Below are 25,511 nucleotides of genomic sequence, written 5' to 3'. Positions count from 1 at the left end.
TCAATTAATAAGCGTGCCTAATATTTTAATAGATGAACATAATAAATGTTCAAAATACTCAAAATCTATTAAATAAACTGACTCAAAATATTTTTGGGAAAAGTTGTGGAAGGATGAAGTGATAGTGATTTCAAACAACAACAAAACATACAGTCCATCAAATCACAATTGACAGTTTGTACAATTTATCCCCTTTTATTCCCTCCCCTCCCCCTCCCCCTTCCCTTTCACCTTCCCCGTGACGAAAAACTCTTCAAATAACATCATGAACAGCTCCCCACCGCACCTCGAAGCCCAACTCGAACTTAATCTCCTCTAGCCGGAAAAGTCATGCAGGTACACCACGAGGCGGCCAGCCCTGGCGAGGTATCTGACCTCCAATTTAACAGGATCCTTCACCGGGCAATCAGAGAGGCGAAGGCCACCACACAACACCCTTCCCCTCCACAGCTCAGGCACTTCCGAGACCCCAAAGATCGCCACCAATGGGTCTGGCCTAACCTCTAACCCACTATCTTAGATAGCGTCCCAAAGACCACCTCCCAAAAGCTCTCCAGCTTCTCACAACCGCAGAACATGTGAACATGATTTGCCAGCCCTGCCCGCACCTCTCACACCCATCGGCCACCCCCTGGAACAAGCCACTCATGCTCACCCGAGTCATGTGAATGCACCACTTTGAACTGAATCAGGTTCATCCTTGTGTAGGAGATCGAGTTCACCCACTGCATCACCCTCACCACCATAGCCCCCAACTATTTTCCCTCCCTAGCTCCTCCTCCAACTTATCTTGATCCTCACACACCTGTGCCCCCGCCCCCACTCCCCTGACCACCCGTATATATCTCAATCCTTCCCATCGGCCCCCCCCCCTCCCCCCCCCCCCCCCCCCCCCCCCCCCCCCCCCCCCCCCCCCCCCCCCCCCCCCCCCCCCCCCCCCACCCCTCCGCCCCCCCCCACCCCCAAGTCATCAGGAAGCAGCAGTTGCTCCAACAGTATGTACCCCAGTAGCATGGGGAAAGTCCTGCCACTCCTTTCGTGCAAAGTCCCGCAACCCTGCATATATCTAAACTCACTACTCCTCGGCAGCTCAAATCTACCCTGCAGCTTGTCTAGTTCCACCAACCTCCCCTCCGAGAATATGTCCCTAACCTGCTCCAGCCCCACCTCCCTCCACTTCCCATACATCCCGGCCATCCACCCTGGCTTAAATCTGTGGTTCCCACACAGTGGCGTCAATATCGACATTCTTTCCAGCTTTAAATGTTTCTTCAACTGATTTCCATATCCTGATGTTGACTGCACCATAGGACTCCCCCTATACTTTCCTGGAGCTAATGGCAACAGGGCCCTCAGACTAGACCCCGTACACGACTCCTGTTCCAACCTGACACACACCGCCCCCTGACGGAGATATAACTACATTCAACAGCCTTCTGATGTTGCTGGAGAGCTGCCTACCCTTCACAAAACCAGTTTGATCCTCAGAGACTACCACTGGTACACGCGCCTCCATCATACCCACCAACATCTTCACCGGTTCTTTGACGTCTCTATTTAACAAAGAGATGGGCCTGTACAACCCACACTCCAGTGGATCCTTCCGCTTCTTCAGGATCAATGAAATCGATGCCTGAGATGTATCGCTGGCAACCCCCCTCTCTCCCCTGCCACACTGAACATCCCCAACAGCTGGGAGGCCAGCTCTGTTGCAAACAGCTTACAAAAGCTGTCTGGCCCTGGGGCCTTCCTTGACTGCATTACCCTGATACTATCTATTACCTCCCTTAGCTCCAGCTGCTCCTCCAATGTCTGTCTCTTCCCCTCCTCCAGCTCTGGGAACTCTAACCCATTCAAGAATCATCCCATATCCCCCGCCTCTCTACCTGGCCCAACCTCATACAACTTCTCGTAGAACCCCCTAAACACCTCATTTGTCTTTTCTGGCTTTGAAACCACCTCCCCATTCTCCACCTGCACCCATAAAATTTCCCAAGATGCCGTCTGCCACCACAATTGGTGGGCCAACATACAGTTCACCTTCTCTCCATACTCGTACTGTACCCCATTCGCCCTCCGAAGCTGCCCCACCGCCTTGCCCGTCGTCAACTTGTCAAACTGCCCCTGCAGCCTCTTAGGCTCCGCCAACAACACATTTGTGGGGCTCTGAATATTTCTTATCCACCTCAACTATCTCATCCAACAGCCACCTGTGTGTCCGAAATTACAATTCCCGCATACTCTGCCCCCCACCACCCCCATCAGCACGCCTGACTCACCACAAAAAAGCAGATTCTAGAATTCACCTCCTACACCTGCAAAAGGAGTATTGCCTCCATCCTGGGTTCCTGAACCTCCACGGATCCACCATCCCCATACCCTCCATAAACCCTCCCAGCTCCTTCGCCATCCTCAACCTTCCCATTGACTTGGGGCTTGACCTGTCCACCTTCTGCTCCATTACAGTTGAAATCCCCACCCATAATCAGTTGGTGCATATCCAAGTCCAGAATCCCCCCCAGTAGCACCTTTCCAAACCCCACATCGTCTCAGATAGGCACGCATACATTAACTAACACTACTGGTGTCCCCTCCAGCAACCCATTCACTATCACATATCTTCCCCCCCCCCCACCGGGTCTTGCACTTCCCTGAACCCACAAACCCCATTCGCTTGCTCAACAAAATGTCCACCCCTCTTGACTTTGAATCAAACCCCGAGTGAAACCCCACCCACAGGGGCTTTTCACAGCGACTTCAGTTGAAGCCTACTTGTGACAATGTGATTTTCATTTTGTTTTCTTTTCCATCCATTCCATCCTCAGACTCACCTCATCCTTCACCTGGAGATGTATCTCCTGTAAAAAGAATGTGCAGATGTGCAAGAAACCCAAGACCTCTTAATCGGTCCATTTAGTCCCGGACATTCCATGTCACAACTCTTACCGGAAGCTTACGCCTCTATTCCCCTCTATTGTCCGCCATCATCCCCCATCAGCTCTGCCTCATCTATCCCATTCTGAACCGGGCCCATCCAAAATGCCCCCCTCTCCACCCATGACCATGCGCAACCTCCAAACCCACCACGCCGCCTTCTCCCCCACCGCCCCACATCCTTCTCTCCACCCCCCCCCCCCCCCCCCCACCCCACCCCCCACCTGGCCATTCCTCTTGACCTTCTTCCCCACCTCATCTCTGTTCACTAGCATTGCTTATTAGTGTGGCAACACCCACCCAAATGCCCCCCCCATTGCATGCCCTATCACCCCTACCGCCACCAATCCCTCCTTAGTCTGCACAACTAGCCCCTAACCCCCTGAATAACAATACCATCGACACCATCCATAGGGCCCCATCCAACCCACTCCTTACATTAAAAAAAACACCAAAATTCACAAATAACCTCCTCACAAAAACAAAACAACTTCTAAAATATTCCTCCTTCAACAATATTAAAAAGCTGTAAACACCCAACATTTGCAGACTTAATCCTCCCTCGCACATTGCCCCTCAGTTTTCCCCCAACTCATGGTCCCTTTTAAAGTTATTTGCCTCCTCCAGCATCTCATAATAGTGCTCCCAACCATCATAAGTTACCCAGAATCTGGCTGTGTACAACACCCAAAACGAATCTTCCACCTGTACAACACTGCCTTGGCCTTGTTGAATCCTACACGCATCTTTGCCAGCTCCGTGCCAATCCACATTAATCCGGAGTCGATTACCCTCCCATTCACAGACTCGCTTCGCTCTGGCCCACCTCAGGATCTTCTCCTTGTCCACAAACTTGTGCAAGCGCACAAACACCGTCCACAGCGGCTCCCCTGCTCTTGGCTTCTGCCTCAAAGACCTGTGGGCCAAATCCACCTCTGGGACCTTGTCCAGCACCTTCTCCTCCACCAACCCGGCCAACATCCTTGAAACGTACTTCGTTTATTCCCTTCGGCAGACACACAATCCGCAATTTCTGTCGTCTGGACCTGTTCCTCCACCTTTCCCAGCAGCGACTTGCATAGATCCCTCAAGATTCCCACCTCCACCTCCAAACATACAATACGGTCACTCTGGTCATACACCACCTTTTCCACCTCACGTATCGTGGTTACCTGTGCCTTGAGGCACTTCTCCACCCGATCAAACGACCCTCGCAGAAATGCCACTGCTCCCTAAATCGCCCTCGACCAGTCGTTGCACATCTTCTTCCTCTGCTATCAAAATTCCTCCTTGATGAAGCTCATCAATTGATCGATCTGAGGCTTTCCACCGATGACGACCCTTCTCCCTCAGCCATTCTCGAAATTGGTGCTCACCACTGGTCTCATCCTTAGCCAAGTCCTAATCTGTCTTCTGCCGGGTCTGATAGCCAGTAGACATAACAATCGTGGGGAGAACCTCTTCTCTTAGACCTTCCGCTCCACTTTGCTGCTGAACCTACCCCGCTAATGGATAAAATGTGCCAAAACGAACACGTTTGAGCCAGAGCTTCCCTGTGTGCAACCGCTCACTCCATGGCCACCACCAGAAGTCCCATAACCGCTTTTAATGGCCTTCATTCTCCCCTCAACTAACGAAACCAAAATGGATTATCTGCTCAACTATCTAGTTTTCTTTTTATGAGTTCTTGATGTGTGTAGACTGAAAACTGCATTCCCCTACATTTAAAAGTAACTATTTGGTTGTGAAATGTTTTGGGATGTGAAGATGCTATATAAATGCAAGTTTCTTTCTTTTTGCTTCTTAAAAGCAAAGTGGGCTCCAATAGTTATTTTTCAATTGAATGGGTCTACAGGGATAGCTCACTGAGAGGACTCTAATAGTGTGCCGGGACGCATGGTCTCTTTCTGCATTGTAGAACATGTAATCTATAAAGCATGTGAAACTCTTACATAGGTTTTCCCAAGTTCTAGTGAATGGTGCTACAAATTTCAATGTTAACGGAATTGAAAAATGAAATCATACGAGTCCAATTTGCTATGGCAATCAATAGCACTTGCTAAAATTTGATGTTTAAAATGAAAATAATGTTCAGAAGTTGCTGTCAGTGATACCCTGCTCCTCCAAAAACAGCACAATAACATTATCCCATTCAAATATAATGAAACGTGTGAGATTTCTGTACTTTAGCTGGAGTACACATACAAACTCATCAGAAAATGTGAGGGAGTGTCCATTCCAGTCAATTAAGATTGGAAAGTTTGAATTATTGTCAAACAAACTTTCTGGAACAGAATAAAAGGAAAATACTTTAGAGGTGTTCTGCAAACTGGTCATCCAGTCTGTGTTTGGTCGCCTGAATGTAAAGGACACTGCATTGCAAGTAGCAAATCCAGTAGACTAAATTGAAAGAACAAGTAAATCGCTGCTTCAACAAGAACGTGTATTTGGGACTTTGGACAGTGAGGAGGGAGACGGTAAAAAGGAGAAGAGTTACATCTCTACTCAGTCCTCAAGCACTTTCCTGACCTCCTTCTTGTTTGGCATTTTAATTCACCACTTTGCTCTCATGCTCACATTTGTATTCTTGTTGGCTAAAACATTCCAGCAAAGTTCAATGCAAGCTTGAAGAACAGCCCCTCATCTTCCAATTATGTACTTTACAGCCTTCTTGATTGAGTTCAACAACATTCCATGAACACTGTCCTCCATTTTGATTTTTTTTTTTATAATGGCCAATCTGTATCTGTTTTCCTGGTTTTACTTTCAGACACAGATGTTCATTATACTGCTGCTAACACCCATTCTGGACCATTGCTTTGTTTCTTTCCTACAACCATTACCACACTTTTTGCTTTCAGTTCCATTATATCTTGGTTATTCAATCTCTCCCAGCCTCTATCCTATCCCAGGCATTCCAGATAAAACTCATTTCTATCTTCCTTCAGTTCTGAAGAAGCCATACTTCACTCAAAATGTTGGGCAAAATCTAACGACTGTGCCCAACACAGGGCGCAACGCGGTTCATAAATTTTGTGAGAGGCCTCTCGCAAGATTTACCAGGATCGCTATGCTCATGAGATCTGACGGGATCTCGCAAGACGTTGACTTCTGGATCCCGCCCATAATGGGCGTGACCTAATTCTAGTATTAAAGTGTGCAGTTAGGCACACTTTGATATGCACTCGTCAGATCTAACTAGTCCCCAGAATCGAATGCCCTCACCGAGGGGTCCAGCCAGGCGTGGTTTATCACTGGTCTCCACAAATGGGGACCAGGTGGAATTGCACTTGGACTCCCAGGCAATCTGAGGCCCGTGGATGGTTGGCCTCTGGGCAGGTTGGCACCCTGACACTGGATTGTATTGTATGTGCTTTTGTCACGTGTACCGAGGTACAGGGAAAAGTATTGTTCTGCGTGCAGCTCAGACAGATCATTCCGTACATGAAAGGAAAATACATAATAGGGAACACATAAAATACACAATGTAAATACATAGACATAGATATCGGGTGTAGTACTACTCAGTGGAGACGATGTGTAAAGAGATCAGATCAGTCCATAAGAGAGTCGTTTAAGAATCTGGTAACAGCGGGGAAGAAGCTATTTTTGAATTTGTTAGTGCGAGTTCTCAGACTTTTGTATCTCTTGCCCGATGGAATAAGTTGGAAGAGTAAATAAGCCGGGTGGGAGGGATCTTTGATTGTGCTGTCCGCTTTCCCAAGGCAGCGGGAGGTGTGATGCACTATGAATTACGATGAGATGAGAGCAGAGAGTAATTGAGGCTTTGTTACGCAGAGATGTGGAGCCTCCCACAGCTGCTGCCGAAATGGCTGCAGCTCGGAGTGCCCACACATTTATACTCCGCCTACTGGGCGGATCCAGCAGGTGGGATCTACCCCCGTACATGTAGTACAAGGGCCTTACCGTAATACCCTTGTATGCAGTATACACAATACAACAGTGGTGACTACCACATTCACCCCCTGTTAAAAAAAAGAGTCCAGCGGGGGTGATGGAAACTATTTACATACAGGTTGTTAAAAAATTTAGAAAGAGTCTACAAATTTAGACGGTCGGGCGCCTTGATCCGACGTTGCGAGCGCCGCAGGGGTACGCTACGTAGGCGTACTGTGGGTTCACGTGGAGTAGCTGTACCCTCTCAACCAAAGAGTCCGCCTTGTGTAGCTGCGCGTGCTTACGGAGGAGAACAGGTCCTGGAGCTGCCAGCCATGTTGCGAGCAAAACCCCGGAGGTGGACTTCCTAGGGAAGGCAAAGAGAAGTTAATGGGGAGTTTCGTTAGTCGCAGTACACAGGAGCGACCGAATAGAGTGAAGGGCATCGGGGAAGATATCCTGCCAGCGGGAGGCCGGGAGATTCCTGGACTGTAGGATAAGCTGGACGGCCTTCCAGACCATCCCATTCTCCCGCTCCACCTACCCGTTTCCTCGGGGGTTGTAGCTGGTCGTCCTGCACGAGGCAATGCCCCTGTTGAGCAGGTACTGGCACAGCTCATCGCTCATAAATGAGGATCTCGTCGCTGTGGACGTAGGCGGGGAAACCGACAGAGCGAAGATGGAGTTAAGAGCTTTGATGACGGTGGCAGACGTCATGTCGGGGCATGGGATGGCGAAGGGGAATCTCGAGTACTCGTCGACCACATTGAGAAAGTATGTGTTGCAATCGGTGGATGGGAGAGGCCCTTTGAAGTCCACGCCGAGGCCTTCAAAGGGGCGGGAGGCCTTCACCGGGCGCGCACGGTCTGGCCGGTAGAAGTGCGGTTTGCACTCTGCGCAGACCTGGCAGTCTCTAGTGACAGCCCAGACTTCCTCGATGGAGTAGGGCAGATTGAGGGCCTTTATGAAGTGATAAAAGTGGGTGACCCCTGGGGGACAGAGATCGTCGTGCAGGGTGCGGAGTCGGTCCACTTGTGCGCTGGCACATGTACCTCGGGATAGGGCACTGGGGGGCTCATTGAGCTTACCGGGGTGATACAAAATCTCGTAATTGTAGGTGGAGAGCTCAATCCTCCAACTCAAGATTTTATCATTTTTTATCTTACCCCGCTGTGTGTTGTTAAACATTAAAGTAACCGACCATTGGTCAGTGAGGAGAGTGAATCTCCTGCTGACCAGGTAATGCCTCCAATGCCGCACAGCTTCTACGCTTCTACGATGGCTTGGGCCTCCAATTTGACAGAGGAGTGCCGAATTTCAGAGTCCTGGAGGGTGTGGGAAAAGAATGCCACGGGCCTGCCTGCCTGGTTGAGGGTGGCGGTCAGAGCGACGTCTGATGCATCTCTCTCAACTTGGAAGGGTAGTGTCTCGTCGACCACGAGTATCGCGGCCTTGGCGATGTCGGCCTTGATACAGTTGAAGGCCTGGTGAGCCTCGGCCGTTAGTGGGAAAACGGAGGAGGTGAATGAGTGGGCAGACCTTGTCCGCATAGTTAGGGACCCACTGGGCATAGTACGAGAAGAACCCCAGGCATCGTTTGAGGGCCTTGGGGCAGTGGGGGAGGGGAGTTCCAGGAGGGGGCGCATGCGATCGGGGTCGGGCACCAGAACTCCGTTCCGGACCACATAGCCGAGGATGGCTAATCGGTCCGTGCTGAACACACACTTCTCCTTGTTGTAGGTTAGGTTAAGGAGTTTTGCGGTGTGGAGCAATTTGGAAAGGTTAGCATCATGGTCCTGCTGGTCGTAGCCGCAGATGGTGACGTTGTCCAGGTACGGGAAAGTGGCCTGCAGCCCGTACCGGTCAACCATTCAGTCCATCTCCCGTTGGAAGACCGAGACCCCGTTGGAAGACCGAGACCCCGTTAGTGACGCCGAAGGGAACGCTAAGGAAATGGTAAAGGTGGCCGTCCGCTTCAAATGCGGTGTACTGGCGGTCCGCCTTGCGAATGGGGAGCTGGTGGTAGGCAGATTTCAGGTCCACTGTCGAGAAGACCCGGTACTGTGCAATCTGATTGACCATATCAGATATGCGAGGGAGGGGGTACGCGTCAAGCTGCGTGTACCAATTGATGGTCTGACTGTAGTCAACGACCATCCTGTGTTTCTCCCCAGTTTTCACCACTACCACTTGGGCTCTCCAGGGGCTGTTGCTGGCCTCGATAATACCTTCCCGCAGCAGCCGCTGGACCTCCGACCTGATGAAGGTCCTGTCCTGGGCACTGTACCGTCTGCTCCTGGTGGCGACGGGTTTGCAATCCGGGGTGAGGTTCGCAAACAGGGAAGGTGGGTCGACCTTAAGGGTCGTGAGGCCGCATACAGTAAGGGGTGGTAGGGGTCTGCCAAATTTCAAGGTTAGGCTCTGGAGGTTGCACTGGAAGTCCAGGCCGAGTAGCAAGTCAGCACAGAGGTTGGGGAGGACGTAGAGGCAGGAGCCGCTGAAATCTATGCCCTAAATGGTGAGGGTGGCAGTGCAGTACCCAGGATCGCCACGGAGTGGGATCCGGAGGCCAGGGTGATTCTCTGGTTGGTGGGGTTGACCGTCAGGGAGCAGCGCCTTACCGTATCGGGGTGGATGAAGCTTCAGAGTCCAGAAGGCAGGAAACCTTGTGCCCGTCGACCTTCACTATCGTCGACGCGGTCATGAGGTTGTGCGGTCATGTCTGGTCGATCGTGACGGAGGCCAGACATGGCTGGTTGGCAGCGGTTGCAGGCGATGAGCGGCCCGATGAGGTGTCCGACGAGCTGGGATCCTGAGGCGGGGGGATCCTGAGGCGGGGAAGATGGCAGCAACCACGGGCCGTACGTGTCCTGAGGTGGGCACGATGGCGGCACCCACGGGCCGCACATGTGAGGTGAGCAAGAGGGCGAGTAAGATGCCGGCGCCCACGGGCCGCACGTGTTGTGAAGGGAGAAAGATGGCAGCACCCAGGGACCGCACGTGGTCTGAGGCGAGGAAGATGGCAGGGCCCGCGAGTTGCACATGGGGGTGCCAGGGCAACAGCGGAGACCGAGCGGGCCTGGCACACAGCAGCAAAATGTCCTTTCTTACCACAGGCCTTGCAGAGCGCGCTCCGTGCCGGGCAGCGTTGTCGGGGGTGTTTTGACTGTCCGCAGAAGTAGTACTTGGGTCCCCCGGGTTTGTGGGGTTGCCACGCGGTGCAGGCCTGAGGTTGACTGGGGGAGGTCGCTGACGGGGTGCACGGTAGGGTGGTCGCTGGCGGGGTCTATGATGTCCAGGAGGGGTGGGCCGCGTGGTCGGGGGCATACGCCTGTATATTGCGTGAGGCGACCATGAGCGAGAGCGCTAGTTTCTTGGTCGCCGCAAGGTCGAGGGTAGCCCCTTCTAAGAGTCGCTGGTGGATGTAGGCCGACTCTATGCCTGTAACAAACCCGTCTCTAAGTGGCAGGTCCGAATGTTCAGTGGCTGAAATGGCCTGGCAATCGCTAGAAGTTGCAGGGCACGCCAGAAATATTCCACAGACTCACCGGGGAGTTGATGCCGTGTGGAGAGGAGGTGCCTGGCAAAGATCTTGTTGGTCTGCTGCATGTAGTTCTCCTTCAGTAATGCCATGGCCTCAGTGTATGTCGGCGCGTCCCAGATGAGGGGGAAGATGTCTGAGCTCAGCCGCATGTAGAGGATCTGGAGCTTCTGTGCCTCTGAGGGTTGATCAGTCGCAGATCCTGTGTATGCCTCGATGCAAGCTAGCCAATGTGCAAAGGCTGACTTGGCATTGTCTGCTTGAGGGTGCAGCTGCAGGCGATCAGGCTTGATGTGGAGATCCATCGTTTAAAAATCTCTGCGTAATAAATTGATGCACTATCAATTACGACGAGATGAGAGTAGAGAGTAATCGAGGCTTTATCACACAGGGATGTGGAGCCTCCCGCAGCTGCTGCCAAAATGGCTGCAACTCGGAGAGCCCGCACGGTAGCATTGTGGATAGCACAAATGATTCACAGCTCCAGGGTCCCAAGTTCAATTCCGGCTTGGGTCACTGTCTGTGCGGAGTCTGCACATCCTCCCCGTGTGCGCGCGAGTTTCCTCCGGGTGCTCCGGTTTCCTCCCACAGTCCAAAGATGTGCAGGTTAGGTGGATTGGCCATGATAAATTGCCCTTAGTGTCCAAAATTGCCTTTAGTGTTGGGTGGGGTGACTGGGTTATGGGGATAGGGTGGAGGTGTTGACCTTGGGTAGGGTGCTCTTTCCAAGATCCGGTGCAGACTCGATGGGCCGAATGGCCTCCTTCTGCACTGTAAATTCTATGATTTATACTCCGCCCCAGGCAGGGATCTACCCCCGTACATGTAGTACAGGGGCCTTACCATAATACCCTCGAATGCAGTATATAATACAACAGTGGTGACGACCACAAGGTGTAGACAGTCAATAGATGGGAAGCGGATTTTTGTGATGCACTGGGTGGTGTTCATGACTTTCTGTAGTTTCTTACGGTCTTGGGCCGAGTAGTTGCCAAACCAGGCTATGATAAAGCCAGATAGGTTGCTTTCGATGGTGCACCTGTAAAGGTTGGTAAAAGTCAATGTGGACACGCCGAATTTCCTGAGGAAGTATAGGCGCTATTGTGCTTCCTTGGTCACAGCGTCAACAAGGGTGAAGCAGGACGGATTGTTGGTGATGTTCACACCTAGAAATTTGAAGCTGTGAACCATCTCCACATCAGCCCCATTGATGCAGACACGGATGCGTACAATACTTTGCTTCCTGAAGTCAATGACCAGCTCTTTAGTTTTGTTGACATTGATGGAAATTGTTGTCGTTACATCACTCGACTGGGTTCTCTACCTCCTTCCTGCATTCTGACTCATCGTTGTTCAAGATCCGACCCACTACGATTGTGTCATCAGCAAACTTGTAGGTGGAGTTACCATGCAGTCGTGAGTGTATAAGAAGTACAGTAGGGAGCTAAGTACGCAGCCTTGCGGGGCCCCGGTATTTAGGACTATCGTGGAAGAGGTGTTGTTGTTCATCCTTACTGATTGTAGTCTATGGGTCAGAAAGTCGAGGATCCAGTTGCAGAGGGAGGAGCCAAGTCCTAGGTTTTGGAGCTTTGATATGAGCTTGGCTGGGATTATGGTGTTGAAGGCGGAGCTGTAGTCTGATGTAAGTGTCCTTGCTGTCAAGATGCTCCAGGGATGAGTGTAGGGCCAGGGAGATGGCATCTGCTGTGGTCCAGTTGCGGCGGTATGCAAATTGCAGTGAATCTAGGCATTCTGGGAGTATGGAGTTGATGTGCCTCATAAACAACCATTCAACGCACTTCATTGCGATCGATGTCAAGGCCACCGGATGACAGTGAATGAGGCGCGTTGCCGGTTTCTTCTTTGGTCTTCTTGAAGCAGGTGGGGACCTGGGAACCAGGTGCTGATACCACCTGGACACCTTGACACTGCCAGCCTGGCATTTTACCTGCGCTAAGGATCTGGCCCAGGGATGCCCTGCCCTTATGAGGTGGGGTGAGGGGGGCTTGAGGACCCCCCCCCCAACTGGTAAGTTAGGACATTGGGGGGTCCCAGGGGTCACGTTGGGGGAATAAGAGTTGGGGGCACCAGATCTCTTCCTGCATTAACGAGCGGAGCCTTACCCGCTGAGGCCTGAAAAAATAAGAGTCCTGTTCAAAAGCAGGGCCGTTCTCTGCGCTAAACACCCCGCTAAACCCGCTCACAATATTGCATCCATTATCTCTGTTTCTTTGCTGAGTTTATCCATCATGTTCTGTTTTTATTTCTGGGATAGAAAATTACCTTCACAAGTGTGGAGTCACATTGCTTCAGATTTAAAAACAATATTTTAAGGAGCTGTACAATTGGTTCTTTTATGATGATAGGATGTAAACAATGAAAACACTCACTGAATTCACAAGCATATCCTATTCACAAAATTCCTGTTACAGTCAAACATGGAGTGGGAAAAGGGGGAAGCCAGTCAACTCTTCCTCACCTGATCATAACAATATCTTTGAATAAACAAAAGCAAGAGGAACAATAGCTCCCTGATGCATTCACCATGACAACCTCTCTACCAATTGGAGCCCTTTTCTCATACTGTATAAATTATTGTTCTCTCTGAAATTCTTTTGTCTGTTCTGATGATGGGCAGCACGGTAGCATAGTGGTTAGCACAATTGCTTCACAGCTCCAGGGTCCCAGGTTCGATTCCCGGCTTGGGTCACTGTCTGTATGGAGTCTGCACGTTCTCCCCGTGTGTGCATGAGTTTCCTCCGGGTGCTCCAGTTTCCTCCCAGTCCAAAGATGAGCAGGTTAGGTGGATTGGCTATGCTAAATTGCCCTTAGTGTTGGGTGGGGTGACTGGGTTACGGGGATAGGGTGGGGGTGTGGGTTTGGGTAGGATGCTCTTTCCAAGAGCCGATGCAGACTCGATGGGCTGAATGGCCTCCTTCTGCACTGTAAATTCTATGATGATGAGTTAAAGATGAAAAGCTTCAATAGTATGTCTCTTTGTTCAGCAAGACCCAGTTTTTTGGTGCTGGGAAAACTGGTGAAGCACGTCTAGGTGAAAGTGGCCTGATCTAACTACCTGCAATTATAATCTAATTATAGGGATAATTAACAGACGTTCACAGCTCAGCTTTGGCTGAGCATCAGTGGATAGCTTAATGAGGTAGCAGAAAACCTGTCGTACAGTTCAAATTTAAAGAGGTGTGGCTCTTTAAACATAAGTGGCTGCATATGCATAAATATTGCATATAATGGGGTCAAAAAGAATTTTAAATAGTTTTCATAAAATGTTGAGCTTTAGGTGAAAATTAATTAAAAGGAAATGCAACAAAGAGAAATGCAACTTTGCCTAGTAGACAGATGTTGGAGTGATATAGTATCTGTCTGTTTGATGGAGGCACAATGGACATGCTGCTACATAAGAACAGCTGATATTTTTGCTCCCTTCATCAGAAGACAGAAGTTCACCTTGCTTGTCAAGAAATGGCACCATGTTTAACTGTCTGCACAGTGCAAAGAAGTGTTCTACCCTCCTGGGAACCTCTCTCCCAGGGACTGTTTTGTGCCCTATCAAGCTCATGCTTCCTTTCCAGAGGGAAAGTGGTAAATGTGTTGCTCCTTGAAATCACTTTATCTATTATTTCTTTGATGCATTTGTGTACATCTATAGTCATAAGTTACTCGCAGCAGCTGGAAAGATCTGCTGTGTTATGAAATTTCACCCAGAAGTCGCAACAGTAAGGAAAATTTGTAATTACTTTAAAATATTTGGGGAATCTGTAATTGTTTTTAAATATGTTTGACAAGTATTTTAAGACTTTGTATCAATTGTAAACATATCAATTATAACTTTTAGTAAGAAGAAATACAAGTCCATGTGACCTGGTAAACATTGACCTGAAAGCAGAAGAAAGTTAAAATAGGAACGCCGCATGGCACAAACACATGAGTTAGAAGAGACAAAGAATGGTCAGCAAGTCGAGCCAGAAAGCATGTTTAGAATTCTGTTCCAGTTTCTTTTACCTCTGGCTTATTAAATACCCACAATCAGCCATACTGTGCATAGATAAAAGTGGTTTTCGTAGATTCATGCTACCATAATCAACTGAAGCTGAGGGTTGAGAGGTTCTGGAAAGAAGTATGCTATTGTGTAGAATATTTCACAAGCAGAACCCTGCTTACGTGGAAGCTGCTGCCCGTGAAGAATTGGTTAAGACCTTGAAGGAAAGTGACTGGAATACTACCTGAGGAAGCACCTTGCTTGGAAGAACTGTGTGGCTGAAATTGGTGCCATGCTGGCAGAGTGGACTGACTGCCTGTAAAACCCATGAGATCTTATCTTTGTTGTATCTGCTTATCTATATGCAATTTATAGTTTGTACCAACTGTGATTTGCTGCATAATTTATGTTTAATTTATATCAACTCTGATCTGTGTTAAAGTAAAAGTCACAAAAGTGAAATCTTGTTTGATAATTTCTTCATTTGGGCGTCATTCAGTAAATTTGGTTTGTTTGATTTACAGATTCCCATAGGGTTCATATCAAAGTGATCTTTGTGCTCATCAAAAGAACTATCAGCAGATTAGCCGCCACAAACTTGTGAAGCTACCTGCGTGAAGTGTAAATTTCAGAATAGGACATTTTTAACAGACCCAGAAATAAATGCCAATAAATTAACATTGGGGGTTAAGTTATAAAGTGTGTAGTATAGTCACAGCCATTTGATCCTTCAAAAGCTTCTCCTCTTCTAAAGATAACATTGAAACTCTCTAAAGAATTTCTCTCTCAGCAAATGCCAGCTGGCAGTAAGACAGTTTTAATAAAACAGGAATGGGAGCGTCCAAATGTTGGAAATATTTTGTGATGAGGAATTATGTAATTACAGCACTTTTTCTGATCTGTAATGAAATTTAAATGCATTTAGGCCACTTCAAATGGTGAAATTATTACTTCAAGTGGGTAAAACATTTATTTTCCCTTCGTTTATCTTCTATTACCGTCAAGACCATAGACCAATGCATTTGTATCAAATCACTCATTAATTAAGTATTCAATGCCGTTAATGCATGTAATGCAGGATGAAGACCATACTTTCATCAGAACAAGACCTTCCCGGATTATGTACATTAAAGAAAAGCAAAGAACCATGATGGTACTTGCCAAACTATTTTCTAATGTGACCCCATTACAACCCTCCACCAGTTTCTCAAGGACATTTAAGGATAGGCACAAATATTGGCCTTGCCAGGGATGCCCACATTTTGAATTTATAAAAAACGCTTGAAAATTACCGAGACCTCAGATGCCAGCAAAATCAAAACAGCAATAAAGCAACATATTAACATTCAGTATATAAAACAGCCTGAAGGCGTACCTCAAGAAAAGAAACATAGACGTCAACGCCTGGGAGACACTTGCTCAGAAGAAGCCTACTTGGAGGAACTTCCTTATTGAAGGGACAAATTCTTCAAGGGCACCCAATGGCAAAAAGATCCCCTGATAAGGAGCCAGAAAAAGAAACACCAGCGATCTAGAGACCAAAGACCGATCCCACCTCCTCAAAACACCTGCTAAAGGTGCGGTCGAAGATGTGGCTCAAGAATCAGGCTCATCGGCCATACAAGAACCCATATAACCCATGACCAGTAGCACAGAGTTTACTAGATTGACAATCATACTCGTGGCGAGTGATCACCAAAAGTTAGTTTGCGTATCACTCTCTCCCCGACCCCTTGCTCAGCAGCCTCTCTCCACAAAGCCCTTCCCCCACCCATTCAGCAGCATCTCTACCCAACCCACCTCTAGAACATACAGTGCAGAAAGAGGCCACCTGGCCCATCGAGTCTGCACCGACCCACCCAAGCCCTCACTTCCACCACAGCCCCGTAACCCAACAACCCCTCTGAACCTTTTTGGATGCTAAGGGCAATTTAGCATGGCCAATCCACCTAGCCTGCACGTCTTTGGACTGTGGGAGGAAACCGGAGCACCCGGAGGAAACCCACGCACACACGGGGAGAACGTGCAGACTCCGCACAGACAGCGACCCAGCGGGGAATCAAACCTGGGACCCTGGCGCTGTGAAGCCATAGTGCTATTCACTTGTGCTACCGTGCTGCCCAAAACTACTTACTCACATACCAATCACTCTTCCCAGGCCCTCTCCCTCCACTCATTCAGATCACCACCTCTCCCCAACTGTACACAATCAGCAGGCCCAATACCAAAATCACTTCCCTCCCCAGGCATGCCAAACCCTATAAACTATGGCTCTGCTCCCACACCAACCACCCCAAATCGGGTCTGCTCTTGCTCAATCCCGCAGTTCCACTTACACCCCTCCAGATCTTCCGAGCCCTGTGGAGACCTGGGCCGGGATTCTCCGAAATTCCGGCCAAGTGTTGACGCCGGCGTAAACACTGGAGTGGTGCACGCCGGCGGCAACGGGCCTCCTGGCCCATCAATTCAGCGGCCTCAGGGGGCCAGCCCTGCACTGCCGGCGTGAGTCCATGCATGCGCACGACAGCCGTCTCCACGCCTGCGCATGCTGGCCGTTTCTGCGCCGGCGCCGAGCAACATGGCAGAGCCCTACAGTGGACCCTGTAGGCCTCCTCCAGAGCTCGGGCGCCCGCCGATCGGTAGCCCCCGATCACAGACCTGGAGGCCCTGGAGCCCTCCCCCAGAGTCTAATCCTCCCGTCCCCCCCCCCCCCCCCCGCCCAGCCCACAACCAGGGCGGCCACCACGGCTGCAGGTCCGAGCTCCCGCCGGGTGGTGCCAGGTTGGAACCACGCCGGCAGGACTCCGCCAGTCGACCATGGAGAATTGCCACGGGGGCCTCTGTCAGCGGCCCCTGACCGGTGCCGCGCCAAGCGCGATTGGCGCCGATTCTCCGGTCGCCGGAGAATCGCGTCCCGGCATCGGAGCGGCGGGAATTTCCCGCGTCAGCACCGATTCTCCGACCGGTGCAGGCCCGGAGAATTCCGGCCCTGGACTCTACTCCCACCTCCCCACGCCAGCCAAACACACTGATTCCTCAAGTGACAGTAGACCATCTCCGTCCCATGGGATGAATGATAGCAGCCAGGTCCATGCTGGTGTGAGGCTGCGTGCACTTGCCCTTGGACCTGCTCCTGGCCTTGTTACTGGCAAAGGTATTGAAGGCTGAGACTCTCTCCTTCCAGCTTTAGCTGCAGTGGAGGCGGCAACTGCCAAGGGGAGGCAGGAGTCAGAAAGAAAATTAAAAGGGCATGATTCCACTATCCAAAAATCAGACTTCTACCAAACAATGGCAACTTCTCATCCCTGAAACAAAAAGTTGAAAACAAAATGTCTGGAATGTTGAAAATTATCCAAAATGCACCAGTCATAGTGTAGGGAAAGCAAAATTTATGGTCCCAATGAATCAAGCATTCCAACCAATTTATAAAGTTTTGCGCATCTTAAAGACGCCTACCCTGATTGGGAAAGCCATTCACATTCTCCAACCTATCTAACAGTGCTATAATTAATGATTATTATTAATCAATCTGGGGCCTATTCATAACATTTCTGCAGCTTTGGTGACACTTTCACTGGTCCAAAACCAAGAACTACCCTGGGTGGGATTTTCCGATTGCGTCTGCCCTGAGACCGGAAATTCTTACCTTTAAATGGTCTGTCAAATTTTCTGTCCAGTCCGCGACAACACCTGTGCATCCATAAAATTTACACAGTAGTATTTTTGGGACAGGATTGCATGCGGACTGGATTATGTGATTTTGTGGTTTGATCTCACCCTTAGCAAGGTTCCACACAACCTGTAGATTTGAAAACTGGGGCTAAAAGAATTCTGCAACTCTAATTCACCTGTTGTGATTTACATTTCTAGTTTGAGGATCATCACAGGGCCAGACATTCAAGGGTGACTTACCTTCAGTGTAGGCATCATCATGATCATGAAGCTGATCAATTGTCTCCATGGCCATAACATAACCATTGGCTTTTGGATTCATTTTTGACTTTTTTGACGGAAATACCTCTGCAACAGCACATTCAGATGCTCGTTCCACTCTCTATTAAAAACAACGCATATCATTTTTTTCCAATTTAAGTAATTCATTAAACAATAACTGACATCATGGATTCAGCTGATTATACTCACTTTAATCCAGTTTTGGATATCATCAGGGTCTATGTTTGGCTGCATATAAACATAACAGCATTGTCAATATCAGTACAATAATTTAGTAGAGATCCTGCATACACTGCAAACCAATTGAATCTTGACACCTTTGCAATCAATTTAGTTCACCAGTGCCAAATTTTGTAAACTAAAATACTTTATTGAGAAAATGTTTTAACATTGTAAAACTGTATTTTAACTTAAGTGATGTCAAATATTAACAAATTAGAATACAGATGAATATTCTTTATGTGTAATGCAATCATAGATTTTGGATGGTCCTGATGTGTTGCTATCAGTGCAAAGAGGAACTGAATCACTAAAACCATATTTTAATCCATCTTCTTGTTGACACCATATTCTGAAAACATAAAGCACTTGGAGTAAAGACCCACATTGGGTTTCATTTAATTCAAGTGCTTTAATTGTGAAGAATCTGCATTGGCTGGCTCCATTCTGGAATCCGTATGGCAACTGGAAATCTGCCTAGGTGCTCTTCAAGCAATTTTAAACATGCAGTCTTCATTATTATTATGTTGAGAGCTCTATTTGTTAAATATTTATCCGTGCTCTCCAAGCAATAGAATTCATTGTAACTTGTAATTGAATCTTGTAATTTTAACCAGTGTTGATAGATGTACTCTCAGTCGTGCTGGTGCAAAGATGATTTAGCATCTGTGAAGTAATTTAAAATATTTATTTTGGTCTAACTAAGTAAACTACGTTCCAATATAAATCATGAGACCATAAGTCAGAGGAGCAGAATGAAGCCATTTGGCCCATTGAGTCTGCTCTGCTATTCAATCATGACTGATATGTTTCTCATCCCTATTCTCCTGCTTTCTCCCCATAACCCACGATCCCCTTATTAATCAAGAACCTATCTATCTCTGTCTTAGAGACTCAGTGATTTGGCCTCCACAGCCTTCTGCGGCAAAGAGTTCCACAAATTCACCACCCTCTGGCTGAAGAAATTGTTCCTCATTTCAGTTTTAAAGGATCGTCCTTTTAGTCTGAGATCGTGCCCTTGGGTTATAGTTTTTCCTACCAGTGCAGACATCCTCTACATGTCCATTCAATCTACGCCTCTAAGTATCCTGTAAGTTTCAATTAGATCCCCCCTCATTCTTCTAACCTCCAACGAGTATAGACCCAGAGTCTAAGAGTAGTGTTGACATCATGGGGAAAACAGCACTGTTGCTTTTATATCTAATTTAGTGACGCTTGATGGACAATGCCAACCAGAAGGGCAGCATGGTAGCGCAGTGGTTAGCACTGTGGCTTCACAGCACCAGGGTCCCAGGTTCGATTCCCGGCTGGGTCACTGCGGAGTCTCCACGTTCTTCCCATGTCTGCGAGGGTTTCCTCCGGATACTCGTTTCCTCCCACTAGTCCTGAAAGACATGCTGTTAGGTAATTTGGACATTCTGAATTCTCCCTTCGTGTACCTGAACAGGCGCCGGAATGTGACGACTTGGGGCTTTCCACAGTGTTAATGTAAGCCTACTTGTGACAATAAAGATTATTATTATTAGGAGGATAGTATTTCTAAAATTGTATTGTGTTTCTGGCATATTGGTGACTTCTTGGTCTGTAGATGTTGAAAACAAGTTAGGAAATCTGGGCTAGCATGCACTCTCACAAAGGGGAATGGTCCAGAACCAAGACTGAGTTTACATTGGTTTTCTGGTAACATGTGCTCTACCTTTTGCAATCCCTGACCAACTCTTAGTAGAGAATCTGCATACACTGCAAACCAACTGTATCTTGACACCTTTGCAATCGATTTTAGTTCACTAGCCGTCTCAACATCAATTTAGATAAGCAACAGTATCCTCCAACTGAACATTCTTCTTCCTAGACATTCACAAGCTGAATCAGATCACCTGAAAATGTGGCATGCTGTTTGTGGTGAATGTAATATGATAATTCACACTATGTCTTTGCAAGCGCAGTAGCGTTATCCGACCACTAGGGGGAGTAGCTCTGGGAATGCTCAGGAGCTTGTACAGGGCTCCACCCTTGGCTCCACCCCCTAGTGCTGCTGTATAAATACCCTTGTCCAGAGTCAGCCTGCAGTTCACTGAGAGTTCATCAACGGGAAACAGGCTGGTTCTGTAGTAAGTCGATTAAAGCCTAGATTCATATCGGAAACACGTGTCTGGTGAATTGATGGTTCCATCAATTTAATCGACTTAAGATAAGAACATTCAAGATCAATCATGGAATCAGCCCTCAAGCCTGGGCGCCTGGAACTCAACCCACAGGATGCAGAGGCTAAAGAAATCTTCTCCCACTGGCTGCGGTGCTTCAAGGCCTACCTGGCAGAAGCAAGCACAGCCAAAACGACAGAGGAACAGAAGTTGAGTCTACTGCACGCGAGGGTGAGCCACAGAATCTCTACACAACTAAACTCGACCGGTTCATATACTGCAGCCTTGCTACGCTGCAAACCCCTCCCCCCTCTCTTCGCCAATCTCACAAAGGACTGTAAACCTGTAGCCACTCGTAGCAGGCGGTATAGCCTGCAGGACAGGGTATTTATCAGAGCAGAGGTCCGAAGGCTTCTCAGTGAGGGGGTTATAGAGGCTGGCTCTGTAGTAAGTCGATTAAAGCCTAGATTCATATCGGAAACACGTGTCTGGTGAATTGATGGTTCCATCACTGTTTGACCCAATTGCTGAGCTTCACATTACAGGTCTTAGTCAGCACCAAGACCAGCTGTTTCCATTTGCAAAACGGTTGCTGATCTCTGCCTTACCTTATATTTCTGCCACTGAAACCATTATCTGTATTTCATTCATCTGTATTCTGCGCTCACCTCCCTTTCCTCCACAAACTTCCTACTTTTCCAAAATAAAGTCACCTTTATTTGGACCTCTTGTCCATCGTGCTGATTTGCACTGACTTACACTGGCTTTCTGAAGGTAATAGACTTAATCTTTTCATCCTCATTTTATAATTCCTCCCATGGCTTTCCCCATTTCATTGCTACAATCGCCTTCAAGCTTATACCTCTCCTGCATCATGCATTTTTGACTTTAGCCTGTGTGAGTGTGTATCCCCCCTTTACTTTGCACCATGGGTTATGTCTTCAACACCCTTTCTAAATACTACTAATAATAATAATCCATTATTATCACAAGTAGGCTTCAATGAAGTTACTGTGAAAAGCCCCTAGTTCCACATTCCGGCGCCTGTTCAGGGACGCTGGAACGGAAATTGAACCCGCGCTGCTGGTCTTGTTCTGCATTACAAGCCAGCTGTCTTAGCCCACTGTGCTAAACCAGTCCCAAAATACTTTGCTACGCTTTTTTCCTTCCTTTCAAAATCTTCTTCAAACGCCATCTTTATGATGAAATTTTCATCCACATCTCTTCAACACACAGCATTGGTTTTCCCTATAATCCTGACCATTTGTGAGGTTCCTTGAAACTTATTTTATAATGTAAAAGTACTGCATAAATTAATTGCTTATGGAGTGTTTTCCTGATTCTTTATAGATTAAATTGCATTTTATCAGTATTTTTGCTTCTGTGAATCAATTTGAATCAGGTCAGCAATTGTACAAGGCAAGTCTAGTATTGCAACATTTCTCCAACCAGACTGTCAGGAGATATTATAAATATTCCTTCTGATAAGAAATTCAGCACAAGCAGAATATTTTTTTCTTTATTCTTTCATGGGATGTAGGCATCACAGCCAAAGCCAGCATTTGTTGCCCATCCCCAATTGCCCCCGAACTGAGTGGCATTTTAAGAGTCAACCACATTTCTATGGATCTAGCCACATGTAGGCCAGCCAGGTAAGGAGGCAGATTTCCTTCCCTAAAGGATATTAGTGAACCAGATGGGTTTTTAACAATGATTGACCATGGTTTAATTGCCATTATTAATTTCAGATTTTTAAAAATTGAATTCAGATTTCACCATCTGCAGTCGTGGGCTTCGAACCCGGGTCCTCTTAAGAGTTCCTCAGAATTCAATTTATAAGATGTGGTCAGATTAGGTAAATTATTAATGCATTTTCATGAGAAAAAGATGTAAAAAGCATGAACCGAACAGTGGCAAGCTGACAGTTATGTGTTCCCTGCAGTGCTGCTGCTGGCAGTAATTACTATTCTCCAATACATACTCACATATAATTGCTTACAATCCTATCTATCTTCTGAAAGTAACCTTTATTAATCTAATAGCTGTCCATTTGGAGTACTATATTAGAGTGCGGTAGCCATCTGACTGCAGTTAGTTCCCCAAACATTTTTTAAAATTTGTTTACGGGATGTGGGCGTCGCTGGTTAGGCAGCATATATATGCCCATCCCTGCTGTGCCTCATTACCTGAGCCATCCGAACCTCCTTGACTCACTAATTCAGTCAATTTTTTCTTTTGCCTGAACATCTTGTACCAATTCTCAAGGTGTGTTTCCTCAGAATCGAGCATGGCTCCAAATCCAATATGACAGTGATTTGAAATGCCATTTGACACAAACCAGTTCTCTTCCTGGGCTGCCCCGTAACTTCAGGGCCAATTCTGTTCTGCACATCAAGACAGGGCAGGTGTGAGATTATTTCTACAGGGACGTGTAATCAGAGTACCGAGTCGGCTTCCAAATCTCTGAAGATGAAATGAGAGAGAAAAAGCAAGGGAAATTAAGAGTCAAAAGACCGACAGAGAGGAAAGAAAGAGTTTGACAGACACGAGTGAAAAAGAGATTTACATTTATATAGCCACCATACTATTCACAACCTCAACATGTCCCAAAGCGCTTTGCTGCAAAAGAGGTACCTTCGAAGTGCAGACGCTGTTGTGATGTAGGAATTACAGCTGTCAATTTACGCACAGCAGTCCCACGAATAGCCATGGGATAAATGGCCTAGGGAGAACTCCACTATATTTTTGGAAATCGTGCCATGGGATATTTATGGTCACATGGGAGAACAGATTGAACCTAAATGGAGAAAACGAATGGGAGAGGGGAGACAGAAGGTGAAGGAAAAGCCAGTGGAGAGAATGTGAAAGAGGGAGCAAAGCTTACGGTCGGTTCTTTAACATGGTGAGCGGGAAGTTTGGGCAGAAAAAGTTCGTTCTTTTTAAGTCTGAACAAACGCTATAACTTCTTTAAAAGTTGATGCGTGACTGAGGTAAACAATAATGTAATTACCTTGGGCCCATGCTTGTTGTGAGTGAACCTCTTCCACTGGAACAGCTCCGAACGGCGGCGCTCCATCTCCGCCTCCTGCACAAACATGGCCACCTCCATGCCGCGCTAGGCATACTGGGAATTGTAGTTCGCAGCTCCCGAAACCCAATCACCACCCATGGGTGGAAACATATCAACAACTACAACCCCCATGGGTCATTGTGCCCAACGCCTGGATGCGCCGCAGACTCTGTTATCGCCATGGCAACGACCAACGGCTGTTTGGATCCACCGAAAACAAAGCCAAAATCATTACATTTAATTCGCAAAGATGCTCATGAGAATAACATTGAAACATATTGGGGATAATCTGTTTTTTTATTGAATTAAAGTGATCTGTATTTTATACACTTTAGCTTGGCTCACTGAGTTACATGGTTCTAATCGGTGATGTTAGCACTGCTGCCTCACAGTTCCAGGGTCCGGGGTTCAATTCCACTGTGTGGAGTTTGCACTTTCTCTCTCGTGTCTGCCTGGGTTTCCTCCGGGTGCTCTCGTTTCCTCCCAAAGTCCAAAGATGTGCAGGTACATTGGCCACTCTCTTGAGGTCTACCAACAAAATAGAAGAAACAAACTTAGGGACAAAGTAAAAAAGGGCCACTGCTGTGAGAGGCACTGCCCGAAGATAACAAAGATAGAACTGTACAGCACAGTACAGGCCCTTCGGCCCACAATGTTGTGCCGAACTAGTCTGAAACCAATATCAAATCAACCTACTCCCGATCATTCTAGTGCACTCCATATGCCTATCCAATAACCGCTTGAATGTTCCTAAAGTGTCCGACTCCACTACCATAGCTGGAAGTGCAATCCATGCCCCAACCACTTTCTCAGTAAAGAACCTACCTCTGACATCAAATAAGAGTGGAAATAAAGCGGTTAATAAAGCACCCCAACCCCTCTGGTACACACCGGCACGGATGGCCTTGATGGTGCCCATGGACACTGTATGCTCCCTTTCCACGGACAACCGGCCACGAATGTAGCTGCGTAAGAGGGGCAGACAGTCTGGCCGGACATCTCCCTCGGTTGCCCCCTGCGTGGACCTATAAATGGCGCGCTTCGCCAGGCCCAGGTTCACAAGGAGGTCCTCCGCCTTCCCTGCCCACTCCGCAGCGGGTGACCATAGACCAGGAGCATGACGGCATGGTAGCACAGTGGTTAGCACTGTCGCTTCACAGCTCCAGGGTGCCATGTTCGATTTGCGGCTTGGGTCACTGATTGTGCGAAGTCTGCACGTTCTGCCTGTGTCTGCGTGGATTTCCTCCGGATGCTCTGTTTCCTCCCACAGTCCTAAAATGTGCAGGTTAGGTGGATTGGCCATGCTAAATAAAAAGAAAGAAGAAAACCGCTTATTGTCACAAGTAGGCTTCAAATGAAGTTACTGTGAAAAGCCCCTAGTCGCCATATTCCGGCACCTGTTCGGGGAGGCTGGTACGGGAATTGAACCGTGCTGCTGGTATGCCTTGGTCTGCTTTCAAAGCCAGCGATTTAGCCCTGTGCTAAACCAGCCCCTAGTGCCCTTAGTGTTCACATAAAGGGTAGGTGGGATTACAGGGATAGGGTGGTGTGGGCTTAAGTAGGGTGCTCTTTCCAAGGGCCACTGCAGACTCGATGGACTGAATGGCTTCCTTCTGTACTGTAAATTCTATGATTCTATGAGACTGAAGTGCAAACAGAACTCGAACAAAAGATTGGTAGGAAAACTAAAAAGGGGGTGCAGTCTATAACACGTAAGCACAGTAAGAAGTCTAACAACACCAGGTTAAAGTCCAA

General features: G+C 47.9%; 1 protein-coding gene across 4 annotated transcripts in view; it reads right to left on the bottom strand.

Annotated features, from left to right (window-relative positions):
- Positions 1–23,810, bottom strand: part of ccdc191 (coiled-coil domain containing 191) — a 141,860-nt gene extending 118,050 nt beyond the window's left edge. For 2 of the 4 annotated variants that reach the window (XM_038802416.1, XM_038802418.1), the window contains exons 1-3: positions 23,697–23,810; positions 18,513–18,551; positions 18,282–18,423 (exon numbers count right to left, since the gene is read on the bottom strand). In XM_038802416.1, the coding sequence (XP_038658344.1) occupies positions 18,282–18,423; positions 18,513–18,551; positions 23,697–23,795 (280 nt within the window). In that variant the 5' untranslated portion in view covers positions 23,796–23,810. Of the gene's footprint in view, positions 1–18,281; positions 18,424–18,512; positions 18,552–22,872; positions 23,150–23,696 lie in introns of those variants that run through there. The other 2 variants (XM_038802417.1, XM_038802419.1) reach the window with 2 other exon arrangements.
- Positions 23,811–25,511: the final 1,701 nt, after the last annotated feature.

Source organism: Scyliorhinus canicula, chromosome 7, assembly GCF_902713615.1.
Source record: "Scyliorhinus canicula chromosome 7, sScyCan1.1, whole genome shotgun sequence".
Classification (NCBI taxonomy): domain Eukaryota; kingdom Metazoa; phylum Chordata; class Chondrichthyes; order Carcharhiniformes; family Scyliorhinidae; genus Scyliorhinus; species Scyliorhinus canicula.
Note: the sequence above shows the minus strand (reverse complement) of the source record. Positions and strands in the feature narration are given on the sequence as shown.